This window comes from Xyrauchen texanus, chromosome 3 (genome assembly GCF_025860055.1).
Source record: "Xyrauchen texanus isolate HMW12.3.18 chromosome 3, RBS_HiC_50CHRs, whole genome shotgun sequence".
NCBI classification, from domain to species: Eukaryota; Metazoa; Chordata; class Actinopteri; order Cypriniformes; family Catostomidae; genus Xyrauchen; species Xyrauchen texanus.
The window spans coordinates 3418242-3432317 of NC_068278.1; the positions used below are offsets into that span (position 1 = coordinate 3418242).

General features: G+C 38.9%; 2 protein-coding genes across 3 annotated transcripts in view; one reads left to right on the forward strand and one right to left on the reverse strand.

Moving 5' to 3' along the window:
- The window catches only part of LOC127622192 (nuclear pore complex protein Nup214-like), a 73299-nt gene extending 59223 nt beyond the window's left edge, over positions 1 to 14076 (forward strand). For both annotated transcript variants that reach the window (XM_052096195.1, XM_052096204.1), the window contains exons 33-36: positions 482 to 653; positions 11717 to 11856; positions 13561 to 13594; positions 13801 to 14076. In XM_052096195.1, coding sequence (XP_051952155.1) covers positions 482 to 653; positions 11717 to 11856; positions 13561 to 13594; positions 13801 to 13837 — 383 coding nt within the window. In that variant the 3' untranslated portion in view covers positions 13838 to 14076. The remainder of the gene's footprint in view (positions 1 to 481; positions 654 to 11716; positions 11857 to 13560; positions 13595 to 13800) is intronic.
- On the reverse strand, positions 3142 to 5927 carry LOC127622347 (zinc finger MYM-type protein 5-like). The gene is made up of 2 exons (XM_052096432.1): positions 5586 to 5927; positions 3142 to 5368 (listed from the first exon to the last, which is right to left on the reverse strand). The coding sequence occupies exons 1-2, from the start codon at positions 5668 to 5670 to the stop codon at positions 4743 to 4745; spliced, it is 711 nt and encodes a 236-aa protein (XP_051952392.1). The 5' UTR covers positions 5671 to 5927; the 3' UTR covers positions 3142 to 4742.

Genomic DNA, 14076 nt, shown 5'->3' on the forward strand with positions numbered 1-14076 from the left:
TTAACTAATGGAACCTTATTGTTAAGTCTTACCAATTTGTTTGTCTCATCATCATTTTATTACAAATATAAAATAATTTCATTTAATGAGTCCTGTGTGTAAGTTGATATATATATATATTTTTTTTTTTTGTTTTTTTTTTCAGCTTTCGATAATAAAGATCAGTCACAATTCCCTTATACATTTAACCTACCTTGACCGACTCCCTACAGACTAAGAGCTTCTCTATTAATGCTGGCGATCCAGGAAATGTAATCTAATGATAAGAGTTTAATAAATTATTCACACAGACGTGCAGTCAGCCTGACTGTAATTTCAGTGCGCGCTCTGTGAATGAACAAGACGGCTGACACAACATCCTGTGCATCCTGTTATCATGTCTTTAAACATCTGAACCTCTGTGATAAATAAGATATATACAGTATGTGATGTGAGTGATTATATAGCTTTCATTTATCTAATCCTGGACTCTGTTCTGTAGGTGGTTTTGGGAGTGCGCCTGTATTCGGCAGTCCTCCTACCTTCAGTGGTTCTCCAGCGTTCGGAGGAACAGCGAGTTTTGGCTCTGCCCCCTCCTTCAACAGTCCGCTTGGCGCGTCACCTGGGAAGGTGTTTGGAGAGGGCACTGCAGCCGCAAACGTTGGGGGATTTGGGTGAGGCCCCTATTAAAGTGCACTGAGTCATTCTACAAAAACTTAAAAATCAGTTTGACACAGTGATTTTGAAAGTAAATTCGATTTTAAACATTCTATCAGACAAATAATGTGTAATGAGTGTTAATACATTGCATTTTGCCAGGGTAAGATGGTTGACCATTTCAGTTTAGTTTGACATTACAAGCATAAAGTATTTAGTCCTGATTGGCCTTACAGCCGATTAGAAGTGGAGACACTTCTTGCAAGGATGTTCACTTCATAAAAGGATGATAATGAGCATTTTTAATTTATGCAATAGTTCATTACTTAAAAAAGGGAAAATATGATGGTAACAGAGTTACACAACTTATCGGATTTTTTTTATAATATATGTCAACTTAAAGGAATAGTTCACACAAATATTATAATTCTCTCATCGTTTACTCGCCTATATGCAGTCTTAAACTCGTATGACATTTCTTGTAAATGGGGTCCAACACTTTCAAGCTCCAAAAATGACATAAAGGCATCATAATGGTACTTCATACAACTCATATAAGCATTTCATGAGTTTTAAAGGCTTTTATGGACAAAAACATTCAATATATGCAAAGAGTTCATATTTACAGTGTTGATCCTTGATCTTCATATCCTCTGCATTTCGCTCTGGCATGCTGGATATCAGCTTTTTAGCCAAATCCTGACTGATGGTGATCCATTCTTGACTTATTAGTGCTCGGAGTTGATCACAATTTGTGGGCTTCTGCTTGTCCGCTCGCCTTTTGAGGATTGACCACAGGTTATTTATGGGATTAAGATCCGGGGATTTGCCTGGCCACGGATCCAACATTTCAATGTAATGATCCAATGATTGGAGTGGTGGTGGCGTAGTGGGCTAAAGCACATAACTGTTAATCAGAACTGTTCAGACGGTCGCTGGTTCGATCCCCACGGCCGCCATCATTGTGTCCTTGAGCAAGGCACTTAACTCCAGGTTGCTCCGGGGGGATTGTCCCTGTAATAAGTGCACTGTAAGTCGCTTTGGATAAAAGCGTCTGCCAAATGTGTAAATGTAAATGTTGTGACAAGGTGCTCCATAATGCTGGAAAATGCATTGATCATCACCAAATTTCTCCTGGATCGTTGGGAGAAGTTTTTTCTTGCAGGACGTTTTGATACCATTCCTTATTCATGGCAGTGTTTTTGGGCAGAATTGTGAGAGAGCCCACTCCTTGGATGAAAAGCAACCCCACACATGGAGGTCTCAGGATGCTTCACTGTAACAGTGAGATTTGGGTTTTTGTGATGAAGTTCATTTTTTGGCCAATTAAGCTTTTTGCAATTATTTAAAATGCATCTGATCACTCTGCACAATAATCTAGAAACGATGTGAATCAACACTTCAACACCTGAAGCTGAAAATTTGTGAAACACAAAATTTATGTCACTGCCAATATTTTGGCCACGGCTGTAGGGCCATATCCCACACTTGATAGTGTAATATTGCTTAATTATGATCCGAGGACATAATTAATTTTGCTAATTTGTTTAACTTGTTATTTTTTTATATAATTAACTGCACCCAATTTACATATTAAATCGACAGCCATAGTAGAAACGTTTGAAAACGCTGCTGAAGAGTTTTGAAATTCCTGAAAAAGTCATGGAAATTTACTAATCAAAATGCATACAAACCCTGAGTTGTGGTGATGGAGGCTTGGCTCTGTAATGATCATGAATATGTTAATATTTAAGCTTTTTATAGCCTATAATATATTCACCAGATGAAGGGTTTTAACAACAGAGGATCATTGATTTGGATATTGACCGATTGTTCCAAAAAGTAACTATCGGCACCGATAAATTTGTAAAACCGATATATCGGTTGATCTCTAATACATTGTACTTTTAGTGTACTTCTGTGTTATAACATTGTACTTGCATTTAATCTGCATGTTATCAGTTATTACACTGTTGACCCTGAACCTAACCATACTTGTACCCTAACCTTGGTTGAAGCAAATGCAGTACACAATAATTAAAGTGAATCAAATGTGTGCTTTTTAATTAATGATTTTTAATCACCTCGTATATTTGTGTTTGTGCAGCTTTTTAATGTTCAGAATGTGAACACATAAATGTATGATAAGCTGTAAATTATTTGAAACAGAAAACATGATTATGAGCAAAGTCGATCAAGTATTTTATATTTAGTGGTGTTTTCTACGTCAAGCATCACTGTTACTATTGCTCATATAGTGTTAGTAATGTGATTGAACCCCTGCAGCGTTTGTGTTCCACACATGAGTGATCCTTCAAATCATGTGTCTTGTTTAAGGAGAGGTGTGCTTTTACTTTACCAAGACATTTTCACATAAGCAATAAAACAGTAATCAGTAGTACTATTCAGACAGTAATTGTTTCTCTGGTTGACAGTGGCGGTTCTACATTGAATTGCACCCTGGGCGAGACCACCTTTGAGCCCCCAAAAAAAACTTTCCTGGCTTTCCTTGATGCAAAATCATCAATGATGTCATCGTATGAAATCTGCTCCCCTATTGAGTGATTGATACTGATGACGGCAAGGCCAGTGAGCCGTTCCTGGGACATGGTTGATCTCAGGTATGACTTGATCAACTTTAGTTTTGAAAAGCTCCTCTCTGCTTGAGCCACAGTGACTGGCAGAGTAAGTGCAATCCTGATAGCAGTCCAAAAATTGGGGTAGATCTCCGATAGATCCTTATCATGCATAAAAGTGATAAGCTCAAGGAGGCTCATGGTCTTTGATGGCAGTTCAGGGAAGTTCTTAATTTCCTGCACAAGCTCTCTACTGTCCACATCAGAGTGCCCCTTAAAGTGCAGTGTGCTGCCTAGTGCCTCGCATTGCTCTGCCAGCTCCTCACCTGCAAGACTTGGGAAATTTGTCAAAACCCCGAATTTCTTTCCCACATTTTCCAATGTGGAAAATCTCTCCTTGATGGCTGACGTGGCTGCATCAACGACAACGTTGAAGAATCCAACCTCCAACTTCCTAAGTGCATCACTGAAAGGCTCATCATGTGATTCATATGAAAAGTGCCGCTTTGTGGACCTCAGCCTTTTTTGTTTTAAAACAGCCTCCACATTCATCTCTTCACAAATGTCTTTGGCCGCCATCTGTGCGGTCACAAAGCCACTTGCCCTGTAGCTCTGGAGATCTCGCTCAGTCTTCTTCAAAAGACTCACAGCTAGGTCCACATCCATACTAGGAGACTGCATGAGTTTGCTGGCATGCTGTATTGCAGATAGCATGTCATACCAAACAACCGTGCAGATGCTGAAGCGGTATGACCCCACCTCCTCAGACAAAGACTGGGCCTCAGCCTTTATAGCAGGGTCTTTGGTGTGGTCTCTCTCCTCAGTTAAAGCCTCTCTCACGGCAGCTCCCTGGTACCTCATGGGCTCGACACTCTTGACCTTGCTCTCCCACCTTGTTTCTGCCCACATCTTTAAGGTGATGCTCACATGGTTCTTCAGTATGGCCCATCTTTGGGTGGAGGCTGAAAATAATGTGTAGAGCTTTTGCAGGACACCAAAGTAACTTATAGCATCAACAGATCCCTTAGCAGCATCACACACACAACTAAATTCAATGTATGCACTCCACATGGCACAAACAGAGCTCTGGGATTCTTTTCTAAGAGCCTGGCTTGAACTCCCTTATTTTTGCCTTTCATGTTTGCCCCGTTGTCATATGACTGTCCTCTGCAGTCTTCAAAAGGAATTCCCAACTCCTCAAGTCTCGTCAGGATCATGGATTCCAAGTGCTGGCCTGTGGACTGCTCTGCCTCCAAAAATCCCATAAAATGTTCCCTGATATGGGGCTTCTCCATCAGTGACACCACTGTAATGACCACTGACAGCTGTTCTGTGTGACTTATATCTGGGGTGCAGTCCAAAATTACAGAAAAAAACTTTGCCTGCTTGATGTCATCCACTATAGAAGATATGATTTTGCTGCTCAACAAATCAATCAGCTCATTCTGCACATGATGGCCTAGGTAGCTGTTTTGACTTGCTGTTCCTGTTTCGACACGGTTAAGGTGATCTTTCATAATGGGATCAAACCTAGCCATAAGTTCGACCTCTTTGAGAAAAATTCCCATTTGATGGTGTGAACAGTGTTTCTGTGTGTCCCCTTAGAGCCAAATTTCGAAGTGCCAGTGACTGCACGATAGCAGTGAGATGTGTCAGCACTGCTCTCCATCTTACCCTCTCAGCCTCCAGAAGTGCCATCTCCAGCTTATCAATAGTTTCCCCACTTTTTAACCTCACTGACAGTTCTTTCCATGCTTTCATGCAGTTGAGGTGTTCTGGACTGTTTTTGTGTGATGTGAGGTAATCGCTCGCATGTTTCCAATTTGCCATTCCTGCACTTGTTAAATTAATGTTCCTCTTGGAATACAATTTGCAGCAGAAGCAAAAGAGGCTGTTGTTCTTCACTGAATAAATCAGCCAACTTCTTGCCATCTTTTCACCACTTACTAATGTCTTCCTAAAATATTGGTGGTGGCAACTTCTCCCATCACTCTCATTCCTACGGAAAACAAAGCCAGGTGGCACCTTACATGGTCCTCTGCGAACCAGCTCTGTCCGAATCCTGTCAGTCAGATGTGAGGGCCAGTTAGCAGGGTCGGTTGACAGAGGCTTATCCTCAGCAGTGGGGCTCAGTGGTAGTTCAGCTCCAGGCATTTCTATCAGACAGCATTTTGGCACATTACTCAAAGCACATAGCAGTGGAACATAACACATAGGCCTACTCAGAAATTATCAGAAATATTAAAATTACATTAAATTGCAGTTGTTCAGTTGTCTTGTAGCCTAGGCATACCCCCTCCACACCCACACACACACACACACACACACACACACACACACACACACACACACACACACACACACAAAGTTCACCTGAAGGCGCATGCTGGAGAGAAGTAGAGGCAAAGTTGACTTCATCCTCAATATCAGATATTTGTGGAGAAATTTGTGAAGACATACTGTATGTGTAGCTGAGGACATAGATGGTAGCTCATCCTGATGAGTCGAGACCATTCCAGAAGAGGCCTGTGTAGCGGGGGAGGTGGGTGGCTCATCCTGACCAGTGGCAGAGGATGCTCCAAAATATTTTAGAAGTGCCCCTGAATTGAAATTGAAATTAAAAGACCATATGATGATGTTTTATAACAGCTAAAACAGCCAGTCAAATTGACCCCAAACATAATAAGAGAGACATAAACATGACAACTTGACATTACCAAGACAACATAAATATGTCATAAACATGCAGATTAATTATCAAACTTAAGAAACCACTTAGCTTTATGGGTTAACTTTACATTAAACTGTCATGTGGTTGGTTTTGACATTGGCTGTCATGAGGCCATTATAACTGTGTCATGAATATTTTTCTTGACCTCAACTACAGTGGTACACATTGAATTTGTCATTTAAAATGTCATTGTACCACTTGAGGTCAAGAAAAGTATACATGACTCTGTTATAAAACAACTTGACAGAGTATTAACACTTAATGACATTTTACTGACATTCAATTTGTACTACTGGGAAAAAACGTGGTTAGAAAAATATTCATGATTCAATGTCAAAACCAACATGTCAGTTTAATGTAATGTTAACTCATAAAGCTAAGTAGTTTCTTAACTTTAATAATTAATCTGCTATGTCATGTTTTTTATGACATATTTATGTCATCATAGGTTATGATGTCTTTGTAATGTCAAGTTGTCAACAAAGGCATCTCAAACAAATAATGTCATATTTGCATTAAAAATGTCAAAATTGAGCAAGTGACACTTAATGACAGTTGTCGTAAATATGCATAAAAACCTCCATGTTCATGGCATGTGTCATGTAGCAAATAAGTAGTAAATAAATAGCAAATGTCATCTCTTTGAAACTACCTACAGATTAAAAACAAAAATTCCGTTGGCTAATTACAGGGACTAACGTAACCTATCCGTAACTGATGGAAATTAATAATAACTGAACTTGTAACAGTTTGGTTGCAAAGCACAATATTATGGTGAAATTAGATCTCGTGTTTGTTGACTTAAAACCGAATTATTGTTGTATAAGCATAGCAAGCATCACAGCAAATAGACTAACAAACGTAAGAGTTACCAACAATTAACATTAGCCCTTCATTCATGACAACATGGATACCGTAATCATATCACAGAGAGAACATAGTTGCATACCTTTATCTTTTGCTCGTTTCTCCTCCTTTTTTTTTCTAAATTGTGCACCTGATGGCTTTGACCTTTTCCTATCCATCCCTGTTTATTTGGCACTCGACAATCAACAGATTTCCCATCCCCCGCCCCCCAACACTGTCACTCACGTTACGAGTCACGGCCAGAAGTCAAGACTAAACCAATTTACCTTGGTGAGGTGACCACATAATCGTTTTGTATTACTTATTTTTATTAGCCATTTCACACAGAAAAAGAAAAATGTGCAGGAACTATAGGCCTGTATTTATAATATTATGAATAAAATGTGCGTTATTTGGAAGAAAGTCGAGTGTGACTGACTTTAGCCCACTAATTTCATTAGAGTATTGCTCTGTTATACAGTGGACCCCCCAGTCAGTTTATTTTTATTTATTTTTTTTTTTTTAAACTGCTCGTGCCGCCCCCCATGTGACATGAAAAAATGCCGCCCCGGGCGAATGCCCGGTTCGCCCGTGCCTAAAACCGCTACTGCTGGTTGACATCTTAAAGAAAATGTGCTGCTCTGAGATTAAAAACTCATGCTTTTAGATGAATTAAGTTACAGGGGACAAGCAAGTTCTGTCATCCTACGAACCTGGAAATGTCACACTATGGTTTATGTGGTTTACTTGCTTGTATTTTCTCAGTTAGAGTCCCATGTTGTTCCAAACCTGTATGACTATTTCTTCTGCAGAAGACAAAGGATATGTGTGTCAGAGGGTTAGCTTCAGTCACCATTCACTTTCATTTCATCTCTTTTTCATACAATGAATGTGAATGGTGACTGAGGCTGTCATTCTGCATAACATGTCTTACCGGTTTAGAAAGCCATGAGAGTGAGTAACTGATGAAATATTATTATTATTTATTGAATTTTTTGTTGTTGTTGTTGTGAACGACCCCTTTAAAAGCTCTGTCTGTCTGCATACTGTCCAATCGACTTCTTGACACTAGTGAGACATCAATCAATCTGAAGTGCTTTAGGGTCCCTAACTCACTTCTGATTGAGTGTGTCATATCACAGCTCACTTGAGTGTGTGTGTGTGTGTGTGTGTGTGTGTGTGTGTGTTCAGATAAAGCCGTCAGTCCACAGGAAGGTCACTCGACAAATATTGTCTGCCATATCGAGGTCAGAGGTGGTGGATATTTTTGAGTGAGCGATGTGGTCTGTCTATTTGTGCCGCTGTCTCTGTCTCATCCTGCAGAGCTGGTTTTGTTGTCGGCTGTAATTTAATCCTGAGTCTCAGAACACAAATGTTGTGTGAGTGTCTGTCTGTTTGCACCTGTGGTCATACAACATAACTCACAAAAATAAACACACTGATATTCTGTGCTGCATACTTACTGTCTGACACACTGGATCAGTGTTAACCTAATTACTGATCGTTTGATTTTGACAACAATAACTGACAAGATGAGAAAGATCATCATGATGATAAACGGTTGTATTAAAAACATACTGTTGATGAAAATATGTTACGTAAGATATTGACCCTAACATAACTAACTTTTTATTTTAAAGAAAGAAAAATCTAGAAAGAGTTGATGTAAATAATCTAGTCATAGTATGTTGTGGATTTCCTTGCAACGTCCTAAACTTGAGGAATTCTCAACAGTCATTTCTAAATATTTGCTAATTCTTCAGTATATTAATATGCTATTATTTCATTATTAGCTCAGAACAGTTTTCCTGTTGTTTAATCTTATGTATTAAACATTCTTCTTGATTTAAATAATTGTAAGTAGTTTATACAGTTTTCAGAATGTTTTGATATTTGGTTTAAGTTTGATCTGTTACTGTTTGAAACATGCATTTTTCATTTTGCTCATCATCAACTAAAATATGTTGTTTATTATATAAATAAATGCTATTCAGTCAGAGGCCAAAGTGGCCAAAATGAATGAATATAAAAGGATGACATTTTAATCAAAGTACAGAAATTATGATTTAAAAAAAAAAAAAAAGCTTTATGAAAATTAGTACATGTACCAATCAGACACAGGACACAAAACTTTAATTTGTCACATTATATTAAGTGTGCTTCAACTTGTACTTCCGGCTACGCTTTTGCTTACTGCTCCATCCTTTTGCTCCCTTTCACCTTCTAATTTTCATATCAGCAGCACATCACAGTCCTCAAATTATCTAATTTGGCACACACACTAAAATGAGACACTTTCATGAACGGGGAATATTGCTACAAAAAGGGGATTTTCTGTCAAAGCGGTCTACCAGACTCTGACTACAGGCAGCTTACATTCCTGAAATGGAACAACACAGCTGCCTTCACACAGATGGACAAGAAAGAAAATGCCTAATTTCAGCTCAAACTCCACTTTCTGCACAAACTGCCACAGACTTCTACAACAGATCGCCATTCTAGAAACAATGTTTCTTGCGTTATTGCCACCTCTGACGGAAACACAGGAGAGTGTCACCGTGGGCCCCTCAGCCTACAGCTTGTGAGTCCTGTCAGTCTAATGTTACTCAACAGGCTATACTGAGCCCAGGTAAACCAGCTGTACAGGTGCCAAAAGTAACTGGTGAAAGCAAGAGCATAAACCGATGGCATAAACAGGGAGCTGGACCCAAAAGTGCTTGAGACATCAGACTGTCACGAGTATCACATATTGCAGCATTAGCATCATCCACCCCAGATACGGATATGACCCGACTAGCCAATACTGGTATACTTCCACCCCCTATACTTGTTGATAATAGATTTGAACTACTAATGTAGATGGACAAAGAAACCCAGAACGTGATTGAAAAGAGATCACATCAGTTAGCATCTAACATTGCAGTTAGCAAGCACTCAAAGTTGAGCAGTCGGTGGCATTCTGCTGAGATTACAGACGAGCCCAGCACTCTGATAGTGGGGGACTCCATTATCAGACACATAGCAGGGCTACCTTGCCAATAAAGAACTTCATGAATAAAAAGACTGCAAATCGGTTCAAATGTTACGGAAGCTGCAACATTCACAAATGTTTACAGAACAAGCTGAAACCCAATGTGCCTGTATCTTCCACAATATATGTTATATTAAGTGATGGAAAGACAAAGGCTTTCATAAGACATATGGCAAATTGATCTAATCTGATGCCTATTAGACATCAATCACATATAGGCCTTGCTGTGGGGCAAAACATATACACTGTTAAGTTGGCACTTTTAAACATTCGCTCACTTAATAACAAGTCATTATTAGATGATGACCTCATCACAGACTATCTGGATTGTATGTTTCTAAATGAAACTTGGTTAGACAAAAGCTGCAATGCAACAGTTCTCAATTAATCTTAACTTCTATGAGCGTCTGTAGAGCTGTTAGCAGAGGTGGAGATACTTTACCTTTGAATAATTAAGTATTGTGCTAATAGGTGCTTTACACATTGTATTTATAATTATTTATAGATCTCCAGAATACTCCTCAGCATTTGTTGATGAATTTACAGAACTGTTATCAGCAACTTCCTCTGAATTTGACTGTTTTGTAATTGCTGAGTAACTAACCCCCCCAACACCGGTTCCCTTTGAAATGCTCTCTGACAGCAAATGCAACGACTTTGCAAATTCTTAAACTCGAATGACTTTCCAGTCTGGTTTCTGACGACATGAAAACACAGAGACGTGCTCTTAATGATGCTTAATGATATTCAGCTAAACACAGATTCAGGCAATAAAATCAGTGCTGGTATTACTAGATCTCAGTGCTGCATTTGATACTGTTGACCACAACATACTCCTAGACAGACTGGAAAACTGGGTAGGGCTCAGATGGTTCAGGTTATATCTAGAAGGGAGGAGTTACTATGTGAACATTGGAAACTGTGAATCTATGAGTGGACATCCATGACGTGTGGTGTCCCACAAGACTCAATTCTTGCTCCTGCACAACCTGTATATGCTCCCACTTGGCCAAATGATGAAAAATAACCAAATTGCATGTCATAGCTATGCAGACGACACCCGGATCTAACGAGCCTTATCGCCATATGATTACAGCCCCATAGACACTCTGTGCCAGTGCATTGATGAAATTAACAGTTGAAGGTGCCGAAATGTACTTCTGTTAAACAAAGAGATGACCGAGATCATTGTATTTGGCAACAAAGATGAAATTCTCCTGGTGAACACACAACTTGACTCCAGGCGTCTAAAAACAAAAATCAAAGTCAGGAATCTTGGTATCATTTTGGTGTCAGACCTTAGTTTAATAGTCAATTCAAAGCAATAACTAAATCAGATTACTATCATCTCAGAAATAGTGACATTTAGATGTTTAGACCTTAGAGACCTCTTAGATCACTAGGACCAAGGGTTCACTCAAAACGAGGTGAAACCGTGTTTAGCTATTCTGCCACCCGCAGCTGGCATCAGCTTCCAGAAGAGGTCAGATGTACTCCAACAGTTCAAATCCAGATTGAAAACACATCTGAGTAACTGCATTTACTGACCGAGCAATGTGCTGCACTTACTGCTTGCACTGCATTATTACTTCTGTATTCTTGCATTTTTTTATTCATTTTAATCATTTTAAATATGTGTATATATTTCTGTTCTTAGTTGGTTTTAAAATGTATATGTTTTTTTATGTATCATGTATTTCCTTTTATCATTTGATTTTAATCACTTTGAATTGCCATTGTGGATGAAATGTGCAACATTCATGCAAGATGCTTAAAGTGATACAAAGGCCAAAAATGTTATGATGACTAGTCTGCGCCTCTACTCTCTCTTGCTGCATTTAATCTTGACCAGAAATGTTGACAGCATTATCAATTCGCTGATTTTCTGTTTTGCAGGTTTGCCTCTTCGAGCGCGCCATCATTTGGCAGTCTAGCCAATCAGAGTTCAGCGCCATCATTCGGCAACATAGCACAACAACAGCCATCAGGGTTTGGAGCTCAGAGCAGCGGTTTCTCTGGCTTTGGATCTTCTGGCGGTGAGAACATGTCATAAATCTCATTCACACCCAAAACTGCTGCCGTTTACAGCAACCAAATGTAGTGCTTATTGGGACAAAAGATCTAGCAAAGTGTTGCTTTTATTGTCCTTCCCCTGTTTATTGGCAGCCGTGGCTGTTTTAGAACAGATTCATTTGTTTCTGCCACACTGAGTGAGTTTAAACTGTTTCATTTGTCTTCTTTAAGGGTGTTTCGTACAGTCCCAAGTCTGTTTGATATACAACAATCAAACATGAGTTTTTGTTTTGTTGATTTCTGAAATTAGGTGTACACCAACAAACTGATCCCCTTAAAAACTGTTTGAGGGATACAGTTCACAAACAGTAGACTTCAGTACGCTTCACAGTTGCTATAAAATCAATCTAAAAGTTTGTTTTATGAAGTGAATCAAAGACATGCTGCTGTTTTCCTTGCTGTGTGTTCAGAGTGAAGGGGTCCATGAGAATGCATTGTTTCAATTGGTGTGATGTTGGTGTGTGTGCTGTTGTGACGGTGATATGTGCTATTGTGATAATGTGTTTGGTGTTCTGGTGGTGTTGATAAAGTATTCTGGAAAATCAATAAAAATTGGTTTATATATTAAATGACCCTGTTGTAATGCCTATTTTTGGAACTCCAGTCAGTGAATTAAATACGTTATAAATTCAAATATAAATAAATAAAAACGAATTCCTCTTTATTTGGAACAAGACAAACAGTGTCAATGCAAGTCAACTTGTTTTCACAAATTAGCCTTAGCAAAATGCCAAGTATGCCACATTTCAGTTTGCAGTTGACCAATATTATTATTATTATGATTATTATAAACTTTGCTCAAGAAAATTAAGATCCTCTCAAAGCAACAAAGAATATAAAACATAAGTTACAAAAATAAACCCAAAAAACCTAAACGCTTCTTGAAGAAAATAAACGAATATCTGACTGAATGAATACAGGGTTCATCTTTTGGCTCTCACAGAATTCTTTTGCGTGCTTCATTTTGAGGTGGTAACACAGATCGCTTGTGTTACGAGTGATTGTTGTCGTGCTGCTCTGTACACCATGTTGCTCTTCTTCATTTTCTTGAGTCGTCCCATTTTATGGAGATTTCTTTGTCCATTTGGGTGTTCCTGTTTCAAAACCCGCTCTGAACTCTCCTGTCTCTTGAGCACAAATTTCGGAAAGCCTGCTGGACTTGCGTGCACTTCGGACCTCCAGAGACATTCACGTGACGGATAAGAATATTTAGTGCTTTTGAAGTGGCAAACTTGAGATTAAGTTCATTACATTTTCTTGAGCGACCGCAGAAATACGTTTAAGGGTGGAAAAACCGTGGCCATGTTTTTTCGATACTTTCAGTCTCGTGAAGCCCTGCCCACTGATAGATTAACTCATGCTGCGCACATGGACATTTGTATATTCTAATATACATGATAGAGCAAAATCTCTATTGATTGACACTTTATATTGTCACCATGATATACATCACCCAGCCCTAACACACACTATAACCCTACTGCAGTACCCCCATATCAGGCTTTATCATCATCTCTCTCTTCTATTCTAGTTCCAGCTGTTTGCTCACGGTCACTGATTCTATTTCTCATAGTGATTATTTGTTCATTTCTTTTTCTAATTCTCTCTTTCTGTCCTGATGAAACCATCAATGATGTTTGTCTTTTCTCTTTGACTTGTGATTGCAGGTTTTGGAGGTTTTGGAAACACCAACGCCAACCAGTAAGAAATCATTTTGTGTGAAATTTGTATGAAATGTGTTTGTTGTAAATCGTGGCTGGTCATGACTTTGATACCACTAGCGGTCTCATTAAACACAAACACACACAACCTTTATCTAGCTATGTACATGAGGACATTAACTATTGATTAATGATCGCATCGAATGATGATGTTTACTGTAGACACTGTTCATATCTCTATTGCAGATCGTCGTCTCAAACGTTCAGCAGTTGGAGAAGTTAAAAAAAACCTCCTGAATTCAGTCACTTTCTCATTTTATAGAGGAGAAATATTGAAAACATTGAGCATTTGATTTGATTTTGCGAGCTCAAGTTTACATTTAAATGCAACATTATTGATAGCCGTGGGGTTTAATATTCTTAATGCGTGCTGATGTAACCAAACATGTTTTATTTCTGCTGACACTGTGTTCAGTAGGTTTGTCCTGTTTTAACTTGCAAAATGAGAAATAAACTCAAACG